Source organism: Hemitrygon akajei, chromosome 8 (assembly GCF_048418815.1).
Source record: "Hemitrygon akajei chromosome 8, sHemAka1.3, whole genome shotgun sequence".
NCBI lineage: Eukaryota > Metazoa > Chordata > Chondrichthyes > Myliobatiformes > Dasyatidae > Hemitrygon > Hemitrygon akajei.
Window position 1 is genome coordinate 84,623,866 of NC_133131.1, and position 24,007 is coordinate 84,647,872.

At 40.9% G+C, this 24,007-nt stretch overlaps 1 protein-coding gene and 1 pseudogene across 1 annotated transcript in view; one reads left to right on the plus strand and one right to left on the minus strand.

Moving 5' to 3' along the window:
- The first annotated feature begins 288 nt into the window (after positions 1 to 288).
- LOC140732530 (general transcription factor II-I repeat domain-containing protein 2-like) lies at positions 289 to 2,090 on the plus strand (annotated as a pseudogene).
- Positions 2,091 to 7,553: 5,463 nt separating this feature from the next.
- LOC140732025 (aryl hydrocarbon receptor-like) overlaps positions 7,554 to 24,007 on the minus strand; it is a 193,596-nt gene continuing 177,142 nt past the window's right edge. Inside the window, exons 10-11 of the mRNA XM_073054112.1 lie at positions 20,748 to 22,554; positions 7,554 to 12,041 (exon numbers count right to left, since the gene is read on the minus strand). Coding sequence (XP_072910213.1) covers positions 11,889 to 12,041; positions 20,748 to 22,554 — 1,960 coding nt within the window. The 3' untranslated portion in view covers positions 7,554 to 11,888. The remainder of the gene's footprint in view (positions 12,042 to 20,747; positions 22,555 to 24,007) is intronic.

The following is a 24,007-nucleotide window of genomic DNA, read 5'->3' on the forward strand; positions in this document are numbered from 1 at the left end:
TCGAAGCGCCTATGGCATATGATATGGCTAATGCTGAGTTTATTCAGGTACCAGGTTTTCAGGGTTTTTAGTGTTTATTCGGTTTCCCTGGTTTATTTCCTGAATATCATTAATGAATAATTTTTTTTTCTATTAGAGCTGGCCCGCCGGTATATTGCATGCACCACTAATACTACAAATCCCACAATGCACTACCAGTGCATTGCTCACACTTGCCTTACTCTCTCATCAGCATCCTTATGGCGCTAGTCACGTGTCGTCAACTTTCAGCTATCCCTCACCCCAGAAATGGCTGAACGAAAGGTGGACTTTGAAAACAGGGGTTTTCAAGGCCGGTGGGAGGCAGAGTATATGTTCGCAGATATAAAGGGCAAACCTGTTTGTCTTATGTGCGGAGACAGTGTGGCTGTAATTAAAGAATATAACGTAAGACGACACTATGAAACGAAACACCACGACAAATACAAGCATCTGGACAAGAAACAGAAGCTCCAGAAGGGAGAAGAGTTGGAAAGAAGTCTGGCGTCACAGCAGGCTATGTTCACAAAAGCCAAAACACAAAGTGAGGCTGCTGTAAAGGCTAGTTTTATTGTGGCAGCAGAGATCGCTAAATCAGCCCGGCCCTTTACCGAGGGAGAATTTGTTAAAAACTGCATGATGAAAGTTTGCGACGTCGTGTGCCCAGATAAAAGGCAAGCATTTTCAAATGTGAGCCTGAGCAGAAACACCGTTGCTGACCGTGTACGTGAGCTTGCCACCAATCTACAACAACAGCTGGTGGGGAAGGGAAGAGATTTCATCGCATATTCCCTTGCTGTGGATGAGAGCAGGGACACTTTTGATACTGCCCAATTGTCAATTTTCATTCGTGGAGTGGACTCAAGTCTGTGTGTAACAGAGGAACTTTTGGGATTAAGATCAATGCATGGCACAACTACTGGAAAAGATCTCTTTGAAGAGGTATCCAGATGTGTAAATATAATGAGGCTGCCTTGGGATAAACTTGTGGGACTGACGACAGATGGAGCGCCCGCAATGTGCGGTCAAAAGAGTGGATTGGTGGGCAGGATCCGGGAGAAGATGCGGGAGGAAAACGGCGCAGGTGAGCTGACAGCTTATCACTGCATCATACACCAGGAATCGTTGTGTGGCAAAGCCTTGAAAATGGAACATATAATGAGCACCATAACACGAGCAGTTAACTTCATAAGAGCCAAAGGTTTGAATCACCGCGAGTTCAAGTCATTTCTGGAGGAGTTGGGTTCAGAATATAATGATTTGCCCTATCACACAGAGGTGCGATGGTTAAGCCAAGGAAAAGTGCTGAAAAGATGTTTCGAGTTGCGTGAGGAGATCTGTCAGTTCATGGAAAGCAAAGGGAAAGACACAACAGAGCTCCGGGATAAAAAGTTGCTTTGTGAAATGGCGTTTCTGTGTGACATCACGAGCCATCTCAATGCGCTCAACCTGCAGCTTCAGGGGTGGGGTCGTGTGATCACAGACATGTACGCTGCAGTGAGGGCTTTTAAAACCAAGCTGCGCCTGTCGGAGACGCAGATGCAGCAAGAAAACTTGAGCCATTTTCCATGTTGCCAAACTATGAAAGAGCAAGTTTCTACCGCAGTGCAAAGTTTGCTGAAAAACTTAGCATACTTGGTGCCGACTTCACACGGCGATTTGCCGACTTTGAAGCCCAAAAAAGCAGGTTTGAACTGCTCAGTAATCCATTTGCAGCTGACGTGGAAAGCGCACCAACCAACATACAAATGGAACTGATTGAACTCCAATGTTGTAGTGACACACTCAAGGCAAAGTATGACTCGGTGGGCGCTGCACAGGTTCTACGTTTCATTCCCGACACAATGCCCCAGCTGCGTACCCAAGCTGCTCAAATGCTCTCTATGTTTGGCAGCACATATCTGTGCGAACAACTGTTCTCTTTGATGAAGATAAACAAAACATCACACAGGAGTCGTCTTTCTGATGAACACCTTCACTCAATTCTGAGGATTTCCTCAGCTCAGAGCCTGACTCCAAACATTGATGAACTTGCATCCAAGATGAGATGCCAAGTATCTGGCTTAGACTAGTGTGAATCACAGAGAGTTGGCCTGTGGAAAAATGTTTTCATTAGAAATTACTCCGGAAAAGCTGCAGATAAAGCCATAAGAAATAAATGCAACTGATTTTTTATTTATTTAATGTTCAATGTTGTTTTTGTAGGCAATAACCTAAGCTTTGTTAGTTCCAGGTTAATATGTGTAATAAATTCATTTCAATAAGTTTTGCAATAAACGCTGAATCAGTCCGGCCCTCGACTTGTACCGATTTTTTAATTTTGGCCCACTGTGTATTTGAGTTTGACACCCCTGACTTAGACCATTTGCAGGATTGTGCTGGGAGGGAGATTAGTGGTAATGTATGAATAGACCAGGGAATCACAGTGAGCAAACCCTGTGGAAAACAAAGATGGGGGGGGAGGGGGAAGTAAAGTTTAGTGGTAGGATCCCTTTGGAGATGGTGAAATTTGCTGAGGATAATGTGTTGAATGCAGGGGCTGATGTGGTGGTAGATAAGGACAAGACTAACTCTATCATTGTTAAGGTGGCGGGAAAATGGGGTGTGAGGACGTTTGGGAAATGGAGAAGTGGGTGAGGGCAGCATCAATAGTGGAGGGAGAGAAACCCCATTCTTTGAGGACAGAAGACATCACAGATGTCCTGGAATGGAAAGCTGTGTCCTGGGAACAGATGAGGTGCTGGCAAAAAAACTGAGAAAAGGAATAGCATTTTTATAGGAGGCAGGGTGGGAAGAGGTATAGTCAAGATAACTGTGGGAATCCGGAGGCTTATAAAAGATGTTGGCTGACAGTTTTTTTTTCTCCCTTTTTTTTAGGGATATAGATGGGAAGGGACTTGACCAAGGGAAATAGATTGGAATTGAGATATGAGGATACAAATTCGGTGGGGCAGGGGCATGCAGAGCCAATCGGCCTACCTGGACAGTCCAGTTTGCGGATCTTGGGTAGGAGGAAGAAACAAGAAGCAATCAGTGTGGGGTAAAGGAACTGAGTTTGGTGGCAGTGGATGGGAGATCCCCCAGAGTGGATGTGTTCACTGATGATGTCTGAGATAGTTATTTGGTGGTCTGGATTGGGGTCCTCTTCACAGAATAGATATGAGGAAGAGTTTGAGTTGTTGCCTGGCTTCAGCAAGGTAAAGGTCAGTGTGCTATATTTCAGAAATATTAAACACACTACACTCTTCCCTGCCTAGCTGTTAACTTCAACCCAGTATAGAATGCATCCCCACTATATAGACAGTATACTATGTAATACAACTACTATATAGACATCCACAGCATAGTAAATTTTAACTTGTCCCATTCAGGCCTAAAGAATTAATTACTGTGGAGGATTTCTTTCTCTTGTGGGATTAACAATTTTCCTGACCTGGGGGGAGGGGTAGGGAGGTCACTCTGCTTAGCAGGTGAGACTTGTGGGTGTGAAACAATCTCAGGTTCTGGGGCCTCCTCTGTGGTGGTTGTAGGAGTCAAATCTGGGACTGCAGGAAGTGGTTCTGACAGCTCTGGGCACCTTTCTTCTGGCCAATTTGTTGCTGCATCCACTTCTACCAAGAAATGTGTGCCCATGAATGGTCCGGCACAATCCACATGAATCCTCTTCCAGGACATTCCTGGCCATTCCCATGGATAGAGAGGAGCTGCTCTGGGCATCTTCTGGTCATTTTGGCATCCTGCAGAGTGCATACCAATCTGCTGAACTTTCCCAGGACACCAGACAAAGCTTTGAGCCAACAAGCCTAGCCAACCGGCATGGACTGTAGCTCCTTCAACACTTTTGCTTTCAGCTTGGATGCTACAACAACTCCCAATCCCCGCATAAAGCAAGTCCCATCAAGGGCAAGTTCATCTCAGTGCTAATATTTGCATTAGGGAGAGTGTCAAGAGAAGTGTCCTCTCTCATAAATTTTTCAGGTATTTCCTTTTCCAAGAGTAAATGGGACAATACATCAGCTTTTCCATAATTAGTTGTCCTTTTAAGTTTGATTTCGTAATCGTGTCCTTGAAGAAACAGAGCCCATCTCTGCTGTTAGTGAAACACCCTTCGGTGGATTGAAAATAGACATCAGTGGTTGATTATCAATACTGAGGATAAACTCTCACCCAGCGAGGTACAGGTTGAAGCATTTTACACCCCAAAACAGACTCAATCTCTCTCTGAATACGTACACAATGCTGGAAGAACTCAGCACGTCAGGCAGCATCCGTGAGAAAAGAGTAGCCAAAGTTTCGTGCTGAGACCCTTCATCAGGAATGGGGGGGGGGGGGGAAGAGAGGGCCGAAGCTCAGTAATAGACATGGGGAGGGGGAAGGACCTAGAGGCACCAGGTGGAAAACCAATCAGAGGAAAGATAAAGGGGGGAGGGGGAGGGAATAAGCATGAAAGAACTGTAGAGATAAAGCAGCAGAAAGTTGAAAGGGGACAGAGGCAGAGAGGGATCTGGGATAGGGGAAGGGGGAGGGGGAGGGAATTACCGGAAATTGGAGAATTCAATGTTCATACCACCAGGCTGGAGGCTACCCAGACGGTAGATGAGGTGTTCCTCCTCCAACCTGAGTTTGGCCTCATCATGGCAGTAGAGGCCATGTATGGACATATCTAGATGGGAATGAGAGGCAGAGTTGAAATGGGTGGCAACCGGGATGTAGAGGAGGCCGCACCGGGAGCACGGGATGCAATAGACGACTCCAGCAGACTCGCAGGTGAAGTGTTGCCTCACCTGGAAGGACTCTGGGGCCCAGAATGGTGGTAAGGGGGAAGGTGTGGGGACAGGTGTAGCATTTGCGCTTGCAGGGATAAGTGCCAGGTGAGAGTTCTGTGTGGAGGGACGTGTGGACCAGGTAGTCATGGAGGGAATGATCCTTGCGAAAAGCTGAGAGGGGTAGGGAGGGAAAGATGTGCTTAGTGGTGGGGTCCTGTTGAAGGTGGCAGAAGTTGCGGAGGATAAATGCTGGATCCGGAGGCTGGTGGGGTGGTAGGTGAGGACAAGGGGAACCCTGTCCCTGCTGTGGTGACGGGAGGATGGGTTAAGGGCTGAAGTGCGGGAAGTGGAGGAGATGCCGGTGAGGGCATCTTTGATGATGCCAGAAGGGAAACCACGATCCTGAAAGAAAGAGGACATTTGAGAAGTCCTGGAACGGAAAGCCTCACCCTGGGAGCAGATGCGGTGGAGATGGAGGAACTGGGAATAGGGAATGGCATTTTTGCATTGGGCAGGGTGGGAAGAGGTATAGTCAAGTGGGAGTCAGTGGGTTTGTAGAAGATGTCAGTGGATAGTCTGTCTCCAGAGAAGGGGAGAGAAGTGTTCGAGATGGACCAAGTGAATTTAAGGGCTGGGGGAAAGTTAGAGGCAAAGCTTCATTGGGCAGGGTGGGAAGAGGTATAATCTCTCTCTGTCAATCTCTGTGCTATCTTTCTATGCATTGGTAAGGGAATGTGATGCATTCACTTCCATTACTCATAACATGTGACATGACTGCACCTGCACTATACCATTGGGCAAGCTTCACTGGAAGATTTAGATCATAATATGTATATAGTGTCCGACCATTTCCTTTACCTCTGGCAAAGCCACCTTGTTCATTGCCATTTCTCCCTGATCTCTAGCAAAAAAAATTCAAGGCGTGGACCATAGTAGCCAGGTTTGGCAGCAGCCTGTTAGAGAAATTGAAAAGGACCACAACTATGACTCATCCTTTGGCCTCGGGACGGCCACCACTATTTGAATTTTCTCAGCACACTTGTGTAAACTTGTGTGTCAATGGTGTGACCACAGTAAGTAATGCTTAGTTTAAAGAATTCACACTCATTGTGTGATGCTGAGCCTATAATCTTTTTAACACTGTCTTGAGCTTTGGAGATGTGCATTGCCATCCTCAGCAGCAACAATGATGTCATCCAGGAAAAACTGGGTGCCTGGGCAGCCTTGCAACACCTGGTCCATCGTTTTCTGCCAGAGTGCAGGTGCAGATGCTATTCCAAAAATAAGCCTATTATAAGGATAAATCTTATTGTAAGTAATGGAACGCTTCCATCTCCATCTGTAGGTAGGCCTTTGCTAAGTCCACTTTGCTTAATTGTTTCCCTCCAGAAAGATTTGCAAAGATATCCTCTATTCTGGGTAGAAGTTATAGATCTAATTTCAGTATTAAGTTAATGGTGACCTTAATCACCACAGATCCTGACAGATCCATTCTTCTTGGGTACTGAGACCACTGGCATTACCCATGGGCTCCACTCAACCATGGAAAGAGTTCCTTCAGCCTCCATATGATCTGGCTCTCTGGCTACTTTACCACGAGTGCTATAAGGAACTGGTGAGATCACTTGGCATGGACAGGGGAGACTGCTCTTTCTAATCTTTGGTGAGATCACTCTGCTACAGAGAGGGAGAATGTTGCCCAGGTTTTCCGTTTTGTATGTTGACCTTTTCAGTCTTATGGTTTTTGTATTCTGTTTACTGTCCAATCTTTCTCGTATTTTTTGTGGGGGGTAGGAGGATTTGGAGGCTGATGATCATGCTGCCTTTTTTTCTTGCTTGGTTTCATGGCTATCTGGAGAAGAGTTGTATACTTCGATAATAAATGAATCTTTGAAATTTTATAATTCATTTCGGTCGGTTTGGTTGAAGCAGTTGACCTTCTAAGCAAATTGTATGCTTTTCCAATTATTGCACTCAATAACACTGGCACTCGTTTTTCATTGGCTACATCATTTGCTTTAAAATACTGCTCAATTCATTCAATATACATCAGCCACTTATCTGTTGAGCATCAAATGAATTTTATCTTAATGTATCCAGCCATTTCTGCTTTATTTATATTATTATCAACAGGTATTAATAGTTTATGAACCCATAAATTTTGTCAGTTCTCTGCCATCTTTTTTTAAAAAAAACAGGAACGTCTCTATGTAGGTAGGCATCCTGGAGTTATTTTAAAACTTGCTCATTGGCACAGTTATATTTTGTAACTACAGAAACTAATCAAAAGAAAAACACGGGAACACGGGGATCACTGGTCTAGTTCATTTTACTTTCTTTAGTGAGTTGCTCACATATGACGTGGTAGCGTAATGACGTGTGCCATTCACGTACTTCTTACATATAACCCGTAATGAATTATGTAAACAAATACTTAATCAAACAATATATTTACAATATTATCCAAATATTACTGAAATATTAAATATACTACATTAACCTAGAGCTTTCTTCGCACATTCTTCCAGAAGAGCATTCCATGGTTCAGATGAACCTTAAGCTATCAGTTGCTTGTCTTTTTAGATATCAGTGCAAAGGCTATTCAACCATGCATTTCTTCAAAATATTAAATCTTTTAATTTCCATTTTCTTTAAAAAAAATACTCTATTTTCAGTTTTTTTCAACATTCCAGGCCTGATTAACATTTATACCTTAAATTTCTCCTTTGTCTTTCTTTACTCATTTGATTAAAACGAGAGTCAACCAAGTTCACATTCGGTGAAATTTTATTACAATACTGAAGTTTCATGAACTTCAGTGAAGACCATATTTTAAGAGAAACATGTACAGTTTGTGTGGACATGGCAATCTGTGACGGAAAATGTATAAGAAACATGTACAGTAATACTGTTTAAACACCATTTTAACATAAAAGGATAGACAGAATCCAAACTACTTCCAAAATTAAGCTGCTAGTGCAGTCATCATAGTCTTGCATACACCATTTTATTATATACTAAGGCTCAGCTGCTATTGAATTGTACTGTATAGGACAAAACACTAATAAGCAGCTGTGTATGTAGTACAACAAATAAAAATGCTTGTTAGACAGTACACAAGTCATACTGGATATTTGGCACTTAATATGGGATGGTGGTTTGTATTTGGTTTAAAAGACTATAATATGATACAGCTGCATTTCACAAACAGTAAAATAATGATGCTGTCCCTTTAATCCCTTAATACAGTGTTTGTAGACTCAGCTACTATTCATCATGTTCACAAACATCCTAATTTTTTTCAGGATTTGCAATGAATTAATCCTGCACTTCATTTCAAAAAAGAAAGCATTTGATGCTTCTGGCTGCTATTTTTCAGATTAAGAAAGGTGCTTAAATTTAATTCTCTCCAATAAAGGCTCTGACTAATGGTTGTTAGTGTTGATGGAAATGTTGTTCCCTTTATACATAGTTAGGCTAATCTGGTAATAGACATTGCAGATGATGCAGAAAATAGTTGTTTTATCTTCTGACCTACAAGAATCAACTGGACCACTCTTTGTGAAGATAACAGTTTGAGGATTCCAAATTTCCATCATCTGCAAATATTTAGTTTTGACCTTAATCGCCTATCACACAGCAGTGGCAGTTATAAGTATATGAACACGGCTATCAAACATGCCAAATGCAATTGAATATGAGGAGGTAATTGTAGGGATGGATTTAACTGGAATTAAGGCACTAAGAAGGCTACTGGATCTTATACCACTTAACATAATTCTGAAGGAAGGAAGAAACAATATGGGAATCACACGCTTCAGATTCATGTTAGAGGACTGAAAAGTGGTAGAGGCTGTGGTAGTTGTAATACCTAAAGAAAGCAAGTGAACTTATAAGTTAAACATTTGCAAAGGATCAAATTACATTACTAAAGTTAAAAATTACGACCATATGAAGAGTTTGACAGCATACTTTTCGGAAACAGATTATGCTGCATTAACATGATGAAGGGAGGGTTTAAATTGAGACATTGGCTAAGGATGATAGAAAGTAGATTTGACATATTTCTGGAAACCAAGCTAGGTAATGTCCTGGGCAATAAATTTTGTCAATAACCATTTTTAAACAGAATTTTAACAGACAATTAACATAATTGACATGGAGCTTGCCATTGCAGATTTGTGAGTGGAGGATTGTCTTTGCTAAAACTAAATATGTGGAGTCGGGTCACCTACATAATCTGTAGGTTTTTGAGTTAGCACTGTTGCTGCTTATCACCTGTAACAAGTTCTAGATGGCACAGTACTGTATACAAATATGCAGAGGTGTTGAGAATTGATATTTAATCATAACTAAATAATCTGAATTATGGCAGATACCCTTCATTGTGATAAGCCAGCATTATTGGTTTAGGTTTGGAAATTAATGGAATGTTTATACTACATGGGCACCTAATATGGTTTCACACAAAAGGAGAGGCCTAAGGCAGACACAAGAGATTCTGCAGATGCTGGAAATCTTGAGCAACACACACAAAATGCTGGAGGAGCTCAATAAGTCAGTCAGCATCTATGGTGGGGAATAAACGGGCAATGCTTTGGCCTGGGACCATTCATCAGGACCGAGTTCCTCCAGCATTTTGTGTCTGGAGCTGATAAATTATTAAGGTTTTTTAAGTCCTAGTCTCAGTCCTGATGAAGGGCCTTGGCCCAAAACGTCAACTGTTAACTCTTTTCCACAGATGCTGCCTGGCTTGCTGAGTTCCTCCAGCATTTTGTGTGTGTTGCTATGTTTCAGAAGTGCAGTGGTATAGTTAAACATATTTCATTACTGGGGATAAATAATACAACTCTAGCAAACATATTAAGTATTCATAGTATCATGACCTTCTGAAACAGATTCCAAAGCATATGTGTATGTAACCAGTGTAATCCTTAAGGGAGGTGAAAGTTGTATTTGAATGAGTTTCTATTTCAGAGCATTTCTTTTTCCGAATTGTGTTCCATGGAAGTGTTAGTTGTGCTTGATGGATTATAAATACTTCTAGACTGTAGGTATACACATGTTGTGTCCCCTGTTAAGTAACAGGCAAACTAAGTTCATGTGGTATCTCTTTAAACAGTGAGAGTTGAAATGGGGGGCATATTTTAAAAAAACAGCACCATTAACTTTGCATATTACTGTCTTTTGGTTTTTGCATTTGCAACTAGCAGAATTTAAAAATGTAATAAATGCTTCTTAATAAAATTATCTTCACCAGGACAATTTTGTTCAGAAAATGTTACATAATGCACACAGTAAATTTAAATGTAAAAAAAATTAGTAATTATCAAAAGAGATACATTTACATTGCTATTTTAGGTCTATAAAATCTGTCCAATAAAGTAATTGCATTTGAAAATTATATTTTTGATAAACTGTACATTATAGCTTCTAATAACTAAAGCAAAAATTGTACTGTAGTTCTTTGTAATTTCTCACTGAACCAATAAGAGCCTTTACTTTAAATGTTTTATTCTCCTAAAAGAGTGCAATATACAAAGGGTAGTTAGTAATAACTAAAGCTTGGTACTCATGGAAGAACATACTAGCTCTCTCATTTAAGTACAAATCATAATGGGGAATCCCACGTAATAATCCTCAATACTGTCTTGCTACACGTGGCATGCACGCCATGTGTGCCAGAGCTAACTACATGTCAAAACCTGCAAAACTACCTGATTATAAACCAGATAGCTGCATAATTGTTTTCTTTAAATTAAATAAACATGACTATTTCATGGTTCCTGGGATCAGGCATAGACTTACCAGTAACTGATAAAAGACCTCACTGTGTAATAATTCCTGGAAGGTGATTTGTTATTTGATATTTTTTCACAAGATAATTTGTGGAAATATTGGTCATTGTTATGACATGTGCGTAATAGGAAAAATATCGATACTATTATTGGTATTTTTTTTAGTGCCTCTTACATAAATGGGAGTGGGAGAAAATGCTTCCATAGCTATTCTGTGTTCAGTGATAATCCCAAATATTAAATATTTGTTGAGACTTTGAACAATTTATCCTAACTCAACCATTTTTGTGGAATGGAAATAACTTAGTTCCAAATAAAATATGCAATTAACACAAATTGTATGCAAGTTTTTCAAAAGGTTATAAAGTGATTTAAAAACTCTTCAGATATTATTTTGAATTAACCTAATTGTTGATCTGAGTCTTCCTATCAACTATTCCAGTGCTTACTATTCTGAATTCTACTTATGCAGTATCTGCAGGGTACCTTTTCGTCACCAACATTTACAGCTGTTTTATTAGTTTTAAGAAAAGTTACTCCAGGATTCTTCAACCTTCTGTTATAACATGTTAGTTGGTGGCTCACAAGTTTTGAAAAAGTCATAAATGGTGTCAGATGTTAGGAGTCATTGGGATGCGAACTTCTATAACACCATCACCACGTATGGGAATTACCACATTTAGGATTGTATCAACTAAAGACAAAGAGAAGCAAACGTCTTTTATATTTACTGCCAACTGCCCTACATAAGTTTAAAAAAAAATACCTTAATTTCATTTCCATGCAGCAGACTGTCCTTGTGTTGCTACTTTTTTTTTAAAGAAGTGCTATAATGTGTATAGTCGTGAGCAGGCAGGTGAAAAGGGAAAATGACTGTCATAATCTTATCTTACATGCACAGTCCTGGAAAGAGCAAATCCATTTGGCAAAAGTGCATTTGGCAAATTCATACACAACCTTTTTACTTTTAGCATACTGGAATAACCAGCTACTACAGTTGTAAAAGTAGGTTATTTTAAAATTATACCACATCTCCAAGTCCAACCATTTCAATAGAGCTCATTCAATGTGAAAGAACTTTTGTCACTTTCAATATGAATTTTGGAGCAAAAGTACATGCAGGAACCAAACTGGAAATCCAGCTTGAAAAGGTCATCATAGTACTTGAAGACTAGAGAGCCCATAATAAGATCCAGTACAGTTTCTTGCTCATTCACATTCTACATACAAATGTCGGTTCCTTCAGCAAGCAACACAAAAAATACTGCCGCACTTGTTGTCACTGGACAGAAATTTCCATGGTTGCCTATATAATGTCACTTGATGGTTGATTTGAGTAAGATCCAGGATCTCTCAGATGATTATGTGGAGCCTGGAGATATGTGTCTGCGTAATTTCTGTTACCAAATATACTTGGATAAACTTCATTCCTGTTTCCATCATTGCATCCTGTTTGGATCTGTTGAGGAAAAGAAAAACATGTTTTAGCATTTTACTTGTATAAAAGGACCTATTGTCAACACGCAATGATACTTACTGGCTCATGGTGAACTAGCCTAAATTTTACAGTGCAAGTCAAACTGTACAGAATTCAGACACAGGCTGTTCCTTTCAAAGTTCAAAGTAAATTTATTACCAAAGTACATAGGTGGCATGCAAAGGTTTGGGCACCCTTGGTCAAAATTTCTGTTACTGTGAATAGTTAAGTGAGTAGAAGATGAACTGATCTCCAAAAGTCATAAAGTTAAAGATGAAACATTCTTTTCAACATTTTAAGCAAGATTAGTGTATTATTTTTGTTTTCTACAATTTTAGAATGGGGGGAAAAAAGGAAAGGAGCACCATGCAAACGTTTGGGCACCCCAAGAGATTTTAGCTCTCAGATAACTTTTACCAAGGTCTCAGATCTTAATCAGCTTGTTAGGGCTATGGCTTGTTCAGTCATCGTTAGGAAAGGCCAGGTGATGCAAATTTCAAAGCTTTATAAATATCCTGACTCCTCAAACCTTGTCCCAACAACCAGCAGCCATAGGCTCCCCTAAGCAGCTGCCTAGCACTCTGAAAATTTAAAATAAATGATGCCCACAAAGCAGGAGAAGGCTATAAGAAGATAGCAAAGTGTTTTCAGGTAGCCGTTTCCTCAGTTCGTAATGTAATTAAGAAATGGCAGTTAACAGGAACAGTGGAGGTCAAGTTGAAGAAAACTTTCCGAGAGAACTGCTCTTAGGATTGCTAGAAAGGCAAATCAAAACCTCTGACTGCAAAAGACCTTCAGGAAGATGTAGCCGATGCTAGAGTGGTGGTAACACCTGCACAAATATGACCTTCATGGTAGAGTCATCAGAAGAAAACCTTTCTTGCATCATCACCACAAAATTCAGCATCAGAAGTTTGCAAAGGAACATCTAAACAAGCCTGTTGCATTTTGGAAACAAGTCCTGTGGACTGATGAAGTTAAAATAGAACTTTTTGGCCGCAATGAGCAAAGGTATGTTTGGAGAAAAAAGGATGCAGAATTTCATGAAAAGAACACCTCTCCAACTGTTACGCACGGGGATGGATTGATCATGCTTTGGGCTTGTGTTGCAGCCAGTGGCACGGGAACATTTCACTGGTAGAGGGAAGACTGAATTCAATTAAATACCAGCAAATTCTGGAAGCAAACATCACACCATCTGTTTTAAAAAAAAAAGCTGAAGATGAAAAGAGGATAACTTCTACAACAGGATAATGATCCCTAAACACACCTCAAAATCCACAATGGACCACCTCAAGAGGCACAAGCTGAAGGTTTTGCCATGGCCCTCACAGTCCCCTGAACTAAACATAATCAAAAATCTGTGGATAGACCTCAAATGAGCAGTGCATGCAAGATGGCCCAAGAATCTCACAGAACTAGAAGCCTTTTGCAAGGAAGAATGGGTGACAATTCTTGTTTAGGGAATTTAAAGACTCTTAGCTGGCTACAGAAAGTCTTTACAAGCTGTGATAATTGCCAAAGGGGGTGTTACTAAGTACTGACCATGCAGGGTGCCCAAACTTTTGCTTTGGGCCCATTTCCCTTATTGTTATTTTGAACCTGTAAAAGATGGAAATAAAGTAATCTTGCTTAAAATATTAAAGAAATGTGTTATCTTTATCTTAATGCTTTTTGGAAATCGGGTCATCTTTTACTCGCTTAGCTATTCACAGTAACAGAAATTTTGACTGGGGTGCCCAAACTTTTGCATGCCACTGTATATGTCACCATATTCTATCTTGAACTTCATTTGCTTGCAGGCATTTGCAGAAAAAAAAAATACAATAGAATTTAGTACCATTTTTTTTCAATAACAAATACTTATAAACATCCAATGTGCAAGAGAGGTCAAATCAAGCAAATAATAAATAAAAAGTGTAAATAAATAATACTGAATGGTAGAGTCCATGAAAGTAAGTCCATAGGTTGTGGAATCAGTTCAGTGGTGAGGTGAGTGAAGCTTTCCAGTGGTTCCGGGGCCTGATGGTTGTATAACTGTTCCTATACCCAATGGTGTGGGATTCAAGGCTCCTGTACATTCTACCCAATGGTAGTATTGAGAAGAGAACATGGCCTGGATAATGAGTCCTTGATTATGAATGCTGCTTTCTTGTGGCGCCACTTCTTGTAAATCTACTCAATGATGGGGAGGCCTTTGCCTGTGATGGACATGGCTATATTCACCACTTTTACTAGACTTTTCTGTTCCTAGGCAATGTCCCTCCTATATGCCAATTCGTCACTATCTTTGATTTGGCCAACAGCAGTAAACTTAAATACGGCATTGGAGTTGTACTTAGCCACACAATCATAGGTGTAGAGCATGGGGATAAGCACATAGCCTTGTGATGAACCTGTACTGACTGGGGTCTGTAAGTGAGGAAGTTGAGAACCCAGTTACACAGGCAGGTATCAAAGCTTGGGTCTTGGAGCTTTCTGACTAGCTTTGATCGGATGACTGTTGAATACTGAGCTGTATACAAAGAAGAGCCAATTAAATGGAATCTGTTGTTGACCTGTTGTGATGATAAGCAAATGGGAGCAGATCCAAGTTATTCCTTAGGCAGGAGTTGATGTGCTTCCTGAACAATCTCTCAAACCACTTCATCACCATGGTTTTCAGAAGGCAAGGAGCTGCAGGTGAAGTTGCCAAATAAGAGTCCATGGTGTAATTAGAGGAAAGATACTTTTATGGATAGAAGATTGGTTGACTGGCAGGAGGCAGAGAGAGAGTAAAAGGGGCCTTTTCTGTTTGGATGCTAGTGACTGGTGGTGTTCTCTAGGGTTCGGTGTTGGGACCACTTCTTTTCATGTTATACATCAATGATCTGAGAGATGGAATTGATGGCTTTGTGGTAAGTGTGCGGATGATACAAAGTTAAGTGGAAGGGCAGGCAGTGTTGAGGAATCAGGGAGCTTACAAAAGGATGTGGATGCATTAAGAAAATAGAAAAAGTGGCAGATGGAGTACAATGTAGGGAAGCATATGGTCATGGACTTTGGTAGAAGAAATAGACTATTCTAAATGGGGAATACATTCAGAAATCAGAGGTGCAAAGGGACTTGGAAGTCCTTCTGCAGGTCACCTTGCAGGTTGAGATGGTAGTAAGGAAGACAAATATAATGTTAACACTTACTGTGAGAGGGATAGAATATAAAAGCTAGGATGTAATGCTGATACTTTATAAAGCATTAGTCAAACAGCACTTGAAATATGGTGAGCAGTTTTGGGTTCCTTATCTACAAAAGGAGGTGCTGGCATAAGAGAGGGTCCAAAGGAGGTTTATGAGAATCCCAGGATTGAAAGCATCTACGTATGAGGAACATTTGAGCTGGAGTTTACAAAAACAGTGTGGGAGCAGCTCATTGTAAGGGTGTCAAAGGCTATGGGGAGAAGGCAGGAGAATGGGATTGAGAGGGATAATAAATCAGCCATGGTGTTGATTATCCAAATAGCCTATTCTGCTCCTATCACTTATGGTCATTTGATCACAGAGGACATAGGTGCTACTGAACAATAGACACTGAGACAAGTTATCACATTCTTCTTGGCCACCAGTATGATTGTAGCCTGCTTGAACTTCAAGCCATGACTCTGAATGGGATTCACATCTGAAGCAAGGGGTAATGGACCTGCCTGGGACACAGAGCCAGAGCACTGGTTGAGGACCTTGATGGTTGTGACTCTGTGGTTGCAGAGCCTAACTGATGTGAGATTTTTCTTATCCAGAAGCTACTTGCTCTCTAACATGATGAACAAAAATAACAGGTACAGTGAGTAGAATGAATCACGCAATCTTGCTTATGGCATTGGCTATGTTCAATATGCAAATTAAAGGGGAAGATTTTTTTTGTCTTCTGTCAAACAAATATGTTCCTTGTCATGCTCCTAAACCATGACTGCAGGCTATAACTTCCTCTCCTTCCAGGTGAGGCGACACTTCACCTGTGAGTTGGCTGGTGTGGTATACTGTGTCCGGTGCTCCCGGTGTGGCCTTTTATATACTGGTGAGACCCGACGCAGACTGGGAGACCATTTCACTGAAGACCTACGCTCGGTCCACCAGAGAAAGCAGGATCTCCCAGTGGCCACACATTTTAATTCCATGTCCCATTCCCATTCTGATATGTCTATCCATGGCCTCCTCTACTGTGAGGATGAATCCACACTCGGGTTGGAGGAACAACACCTTATATACCGGCTGGGTAGCCTCCAACCTGATGGCATGAACATTGATTTCTCTAACTTCTGTTAATGCCCCTCCTCCCCTTCTTGCCCCATCCCTGACATATTTTGTCGTTTGTTTCTTTTCTCTCTCTCTGTCCATCACCCTGCCTGTTCTCCATCTCCTCTGGTGCTCCCTCTTCCCCCTTTCTTTCTCCCGAGGCCTCCCGTCCCATGATCCTTTCCCTTCTTCAGCTCTGTATCACTTTCGCCAATCACCTTTCCAGCTCTTGGCTTCATCCCACCCCCTCAGGTCTTCTCCTATCATTTCGCATTCCCCCCCCCCCCCCCACTACTTTCAAATCTCTTAGTATCTCTCCTTTCAGTTAGTCCTGACGAAGGGTCTCGGCCCGAAACGTCGACAGCGCTTCTCCCTATAGATGCTGCCTGGCCTGCTGTGTTCCACCAGCATTTTGTGTATGTTGTTTGAATTTCCAGCATCTGCAGATTATCTCATGTTTGCTCTTTAAAATCAGTAATCAAATGGCCAACCAGACTAATCCCTTCTGCCTACACTATGTTCATATTATTCCCACATTCACGTGCCTATCTGAATGTTCCTTAAGGTCCCTAATGTCTGTGCCACTGGCGTCACTCCAGGCACCCACCACTCTGTAAATAAAAACTTGCCTCTCACATCTCCTTTGAACCTACCACCTTAAGTGCATGTCATCCAGTATTAGAGATTTCAACCCTAAGAATAAGGTTATGATTGTTTACTCTATCTACGTCTCCACATTCTTATAAACCTTTATCAGATCTCCCCTCAACCTCCAGTGCTCCAGAGAAAACAACCCAAGTTTGTCCAATCTCATGTTATAACACATACTCTTTAATCCAAGCAGCATTTGACATACTAAATTGCAACACTTCACATTTGTCCGGATTAAACTCCATCTACCATTTCTCCACCCCTATCTCCAACTGATCTGCATTCCACTGTATTCTTTGTCAATCGTCTATGCTATTCACAACACAACCAATCTTCATGTCATCTGCAAACTTACTAGCCCAGTCATCTACATTTTCATTCAAGTCATTTACAAATAGAGCACATTTAATCACACCCCTCCAGCTAGAATACACCCCTTCAGCCACTGCCCTCTGCTTTCTATGGGCATGCCAGTTCTCAATTAAATCTCTTCTCTACTGATTTCTAACACTCCAGTACAATTTCTCCTATCTCAATCTGTAAGGAATCCAGAACACTTCCTGCTATCTTTTCCTTTCACATACAGTATCTATCAATTATCTTACAATTAACATCTATTATTTCTACCTAGTTGCCTTTCATATTCTACTTCCCACTTCCCAATGAACATTTTGGATGATCTTATCTGATATCTGAAATGTTCCCAAAGCTTACTGCTTTTCTTACAATTTTATAAGTGCTCTTCTTTGATCTAATGTGACCTTTCGATCACTAAGTGTCTTGGGCAGTTTACACATTGCTTTGGGTGGCAGCTTGATAGGTCAAACAAACATCAAGAAGTGCAGAGTGAGAGTGGTATCATCATATATGCACATATAACAAATTAGGCACAGAACACTTAGTAAATTTTGTTAAACAGTACAAGATTGCAATTTCTATTTCAAATTCCTTCCAAATTAAGATAACAAAAAAAGAAACAAAAACAATGATACATGATGCTGTTTGACGGTAAGACCATAATAGGTATGTATTACAATACACAACACAATAAACCAATCAGAACGAGTCCAGTTTGACATTTGATCATGATTGACTTATTTCTTCTTTCAGCCCCATTCACTTGCCATCTCCCTACAACCTCTGACACCCTTACTAATCAAGAACCTAATAACCGCTACTTTAAACATACCCAAAGGATCGGACACCACAGCTCTCCATTGCACTGAATTCCAAAATCACGCCACCCCAGCTTAAAGAAATCCCTCCTCATCTCTGTCCTAAAGGGTTCTGAGGTTGTGCCCTTTGTCCTAGATTCTCTAACCATTGTAAACATTCTATGTTCACTCTACCTAGGCCTTTCAATAGTAGGTAGGTTTCAATGAGATTCTCCCTCATTCTTCTAAACTCCAACAAATACAGGCCCAGAGCTATTAAATGTTCCTTGTATAATAATTCCGAAGAATGTTAATTCCCAGGATTATTCTCAAGTCCCTCTCTAATATCAGTGCTCCCTTCCTTAGATATAAGCCCCAAAACTGCTCACAATATTTGAAATACTTAAAAAAGCCTTAGTATTACATCCTTGCTTATACTCTAGTCTTCTCAAAATGAATGGTAGCATTGCATTTGCCTTCCATACTATCAACTAAAATCGTAAATTAGCCTTCGGGGAATCCTGCACTAGGTCTGTGAAGTCCCTTTGCAGCTCTGACTCTTAATTCATTGCCCATTTAGAAAATAACCTATGCTTTTCTTCTTTCTACCATGCACTTCCCTCCTCTATATTCTAATCTACAACTTCTTTGTCCATGTTCCTAATCTGCTCAAATCCATCTGCAGACTCCCTGCTTCCTCAACACTACCTGTCCTCAACCTATCTTTGTATCATCTGCAAATCTGGTACAAAGCCACTTGATTCCATCATCTAGATTATTAACAGATAATGTGAAAAGTAGCAAAGCTAAGACTGGCTACTGCGGAACTCTACTAGTCAATGGCAGCCAAACAGAAAAGGCCCCCTTTATTCCATTCTTTGCCTTCTACCAGTCAGCTAATCGTCTATGCATGCTAGTATTTTTTCTTTTAACACCATGGTCTCCTATCTTGTTTACCAGCCTCTTGTGTAGCACCTTGTCAAAGGTCTTCTGAAAATCCAAGTAAACAATATCAACTGACTCTCCCTTATCTATCCTGCTTGATACTTCTCACAGAATTCAAAAAGATTCATCAGATAAAACTTCCACTTAAGTAAACTATGTTGACTTCTGCTTATTTTATCATTTGCCTCAAGTACCCTGAAACTGCATTCTTAACAACTGACCCCTCCAACTTCCTAAACATTGAGGTCAGGCTAACATGCCTATAATCTTCTGTCTTTTGCCTCCTCCTCCAGAACCATTCTAAAATCTAGTGATTCTTCAAAGATCATGACTAATGTTTCCACAATTGCTTTCGCTACCTCTCAGAACCTAAAGCAACACGCACAAATGTTGGAAGGACTCAGTAGGTCAGGCAGCATCTACAGAAATGAATGAACAGTCAACGTTTTGGGACGAGACCCTTCTTCAAGACTGAAAAGGAAGGTGAAGATGCTAAAATAAAGAGATAGGAGGGGAAGGAGAATAGTTAGGTTTCAGTATCCGGCCCTGGTGACTCATCTACATTCAGACATTTCAGCTTTGGTTCTTTTTATCTAGTTTTAGGACACGTGAAGATCTGATCACACTTTGTCATATTCATGCAAAAATAGAGAAAATTCTACAGGGTTCACAAACTTCCTAGCACCACTGAACATTGGACCTTTGAATTTATTGATATTAAGTGATTTGTCATACATACTTCAAGCACTTATAACCAAGGAATAGCCTGGATAGAATTAAATGGCTATATTCAAAGAGGTTAGTTGGCCGGTAGCATAGTGGCATCCGCACTAGACTCATAGGCGAGTGGTCCCGGGTTTGAATCCGGCCAACTCCTTACACGCTTTGCATCCATGCTGGATTGAGCACCGAGCTAGAAATTTGGCCTCGTAAGAAACATCAAAAATGCTAAAGAAACAGCAAGCTTGTCACCTGATGCACCACAAGGTGTGGAAAGGAGCAACAATAACAACATTCAAAGAGGGTCTTGGAAACTCTACGGAAATTTAAAATACAAGTTCTTTTCCATTTATCATTTTACTTGAGAGCAGAAAAGTTTCCAATAATTTCTTGGGTTTTAACACCAATTGCACCTTGAACTTTTGAGATGCTGATTAACAAATATTTTCAAACAAAGTATTTGAGAAAATCTCAAAAATATAATATGTATTGATGTCATATTTACATTAAGTTAAATAGAGACTTGTAACTTAAAAGATTTAATATGAAAGTGTAGTGGTGCTGTTAACTGACAAACAGTCCAGACTCCTCATCGACATTCATATGAATACATGGTCAAATCGCTCATTGGTAATCCCAAAAGTTGAACTTACTTGAAAAATGTAAAAAAAAGTATAACGGCAGCTGCTAATGAAATTAAGTATTTACAATCACACAAGTGTGTTCCCATGAAATCCTAATGGTTCACTGATATATTTCATAGAAGTAAATGCAGTCTTGCGATGACAGCATCTCCAGACCCATGACAACATGACCCTCTACAAAGTAGCCTTGCAAACCATCCAGTTCCACCAATACTTTCCACAGCTCTATTCGGGATAGGCAAGAAGTTTTAGCCTTGTTAGCTAACCCCACATTCTAAGAATAAAGTATAAGAAAATAGTGTTTACCTTGGGTAAAAATTCCTGTTGGCCTGAATCCGTTTGATTGAATTGCATTGTATCTATACAGGACAAACCACTTTCCGTTAGACACGGAATCACTGACATGGCACCTGTGTAACATGCCTGTGACGTAATTAAATCCATTGAAGGGTTTACAGCATCACAGTCTCGTTTCCTTGATTGCTGCTGTATGCAATCCAGGTAGTCCTCCAGGCCATTAACCGCATTACTGTTCTGTATATGAAACCCATCAACTGGCACATCTATCTGGCTGAAGTCAGAATGTTGGTTTAACTCAGCAGCTCTCTGATGGTACGCAGTGGCTTGTGGACATGCTGAGGTGGTAACGTTAAGCTCAGATTTATACTGGAACCCTGATGAAGCACTGTCTGAACCAGACAACCCAAACTGCTTTCCCTGATCATTCACAAGACTTTCACTGCCAGAGTTCCAGTTTGAGAGAAGGCCATTGACTTTCATGAGCTTCATCTTCTGGCACAGCTGCTGCTGATGCTGATAATGCTGCATTTGAGCTTGTTTTCGCTCTTGTTGGTAACGTTGTGATGGAAGTGGCTGCTGCAACACGTGTTGTGTCGCTTGTTGTGGCTGCTTCTGTTGCAAGTGCTGAAATGAAGGTTGCTGGGGACGTTGCAAGCTTTGCCATGGAAGTGGCTGCTGCAGATGTTGCACTGATGGTGGCTGCTGTTGGTGCTGCACTGGAAGTGGCTGTTGCAGATGTTGCACTGGTAACGGCTGCTGTTGCTGCTTCACTGGAAGTGGCTGTTGCAGATGTTGCACTGGAAACGGCTGCTGTTGCTGCTTCACTGGAAGTGGCTGTTGCAGATGTTGCACTGGAAACGGCTGCTGTTGCTGCTTCACTGGAAGTGGCTGTTGCAGATGTTGCACTGGAAACGGCTGCTGTTGCTGCTTCACTGGAAGTGGCTGTTGCAGATGTTGCACTGGTAACGGCTGCTGCACTGGAAGTGGCTGTTGCAGGTGTTCCACTGGCACTGGCAGCTGTTGCTGCACTGGAAGTGTCCACTGCAGGTGTTGCACTGGTAGTGGCTGCTGTTGCTGCATATGTGTTGGAAATTGGGGTTGCTGCTGCTGTTGCAAGAGTTGTGACTGAGTTTGTTGCTGCATCTTGCAATCTAAATTTGAATTAAATGGTTTCTCTGATATACAGCTTGAAAACATGCAGTCTGACCTCCTCTTCAGTGATTCCTGAACATAACTTAGAATTTCATCATTCAGTGTAATGTTATTAATGTCTCCAGCCTCATCCCAATGAACCCTCAGGAATGTCTCATCCTGGCATATGAGATCAAAGTCTTCTAATTTTATATCAAGGTCTTTCATAGTGTTATAAAGTTCACTGCTAATGTTATTTGCCAAAATATCAACATTATTTTCAGGAGCAGGGAATGTCTTTTGCTGCTGCATGCAATTGATGTTCCAAATACTGTTATCTTCATTGAACAAAAGTTCTTCCCAACCACTTAGATGGACATCACTTAATTCTGTATCTTTACTCTCATTAAAAAAGGTCTTCTCAAGATCACATTTTTGATGTTGTGAAGGATCAGACACATACAGTGATCTATCTTGGCTTAACATGACACCAAGAAGGGAGCTTGGATCTATTGATTCCTGCTTTCTTAATGTTTCTGTTGTTTGAGTGATCTGACTATTTGTAGGATCTGTTAATCCAAGTATTGTACAGTTTCCTTCATATAGTAATGCTTCTCCAGTTGCAAAATTAAAAGGCAACTGCAGAGTTCGTTTTTGCAAATTCTCTTCCCCTTCCTCATCACTGAAAAAGCAGAAAAAAGTCTATAGTTATTACAAAGAATTACAATACATCCAAGAACTCTAGTCCACACTTTACTAATATAACAGTGCTCTAAAAGAGCATTGAATTAATTTCCAATGAATAAATTATTCTAGCCTTTGCAGGAAATGGGGGCTAGATGGAAATTTGAGGGCTCCATCACCCTCACCTAGCCTGTTGACAAATCTCACTGCCTGTGTTACCTTCCTGTCCTTACTAATGCATTGCAGATACGGAGGCCAGCTGAGCTGATCTTCCAAACCTGAGAATTATCTTTCGAAGCAACAAGACATCTGGTTTTGAGATCCACCTCCTGCAGATAGCTGGTTATCAGAACGATTTGGAACTAATTTAAAATGTATCTGAATGTTTACAAGATGTGTTTGAAACCTGTTCAAGTAAAAACAATGGTATTCTCACACAGCTATTTGATAAAACATACAAACCTATTGTATTATGGAATTCTTGAAGGCTGGGAAAAATGAAATTAAGGTATATTCTATACACCCAGTGACAGTAAGGAAGGGCAAAGATGTCAAGGAGCCAGTGCAGAGCACCCCTGTGATCATCCCACTCAACAACAGGTATATTTCTTTGGATACTATGGGGGGGCGGGTGCTGACCCATCAGAGGAAAGACACAATGTGGTTGGTCACTGGCACTGAATCTGCCTCTGTGTAGAGGAACATTTTGTATCTAGTGATCATAACGCCATTAGTTTCAAGATAATAATGGAGAAGGATAGGTCTGGTCCTTGGGTTAAGATTCCAAATTGAAAAAAGGTCAATTCTGATGGTATCAGAATGAATCTGGCAAATGTGGATCGAGACAGGCTGCTTTCTGGCAAATGAGTACCTGGTAAGTGGGAGGCTTTCAAAAGTGATAATATTAGAGTACAAAGTGTCAGGGAAAAAAGGCAAGAATAACAAGTTTAAAGAACCTTGGTGTTCAAGAGAGATTGAGGCACTGGTTAAGTAAAAGAGAGGTGCATAGCAGTTATAGGCTGGAAGGAGCGAATGAAGTAATTGAGGAGTATTAAGAAATGCAGAACACTTGAGGAGGAAATCAGGAAGGCTAAAAGAATGCATGAGCTTGCTCGAGTAGACAAGGAGTATTCCAAGGTAAATCTAGAAATATATTAAGTGGAAAGGATAGCAAGGGACATTTTCTTTCTTGAATATCACAGTGGTCACCTAAGCACAAACCCAAAAGAAATGGGTGAGATCTTAAATGGAGTTTTTGCATCTGTATTTACTCGGGGCAAACTCTACAGAAGTGAGGCAAAACAGCAGTGAGGTCATAGACCATCTATCAGTTACAGAGGAGGATGGGTTTGCTGTTTGAGGAAGATTAGGGTGAACAAATCCCTAGGTCTGGACAAGGTGTTCCCTCAGACTCTGTGGGGGGTGAGTGCAGAAATTGCAGGGGCCCTAGC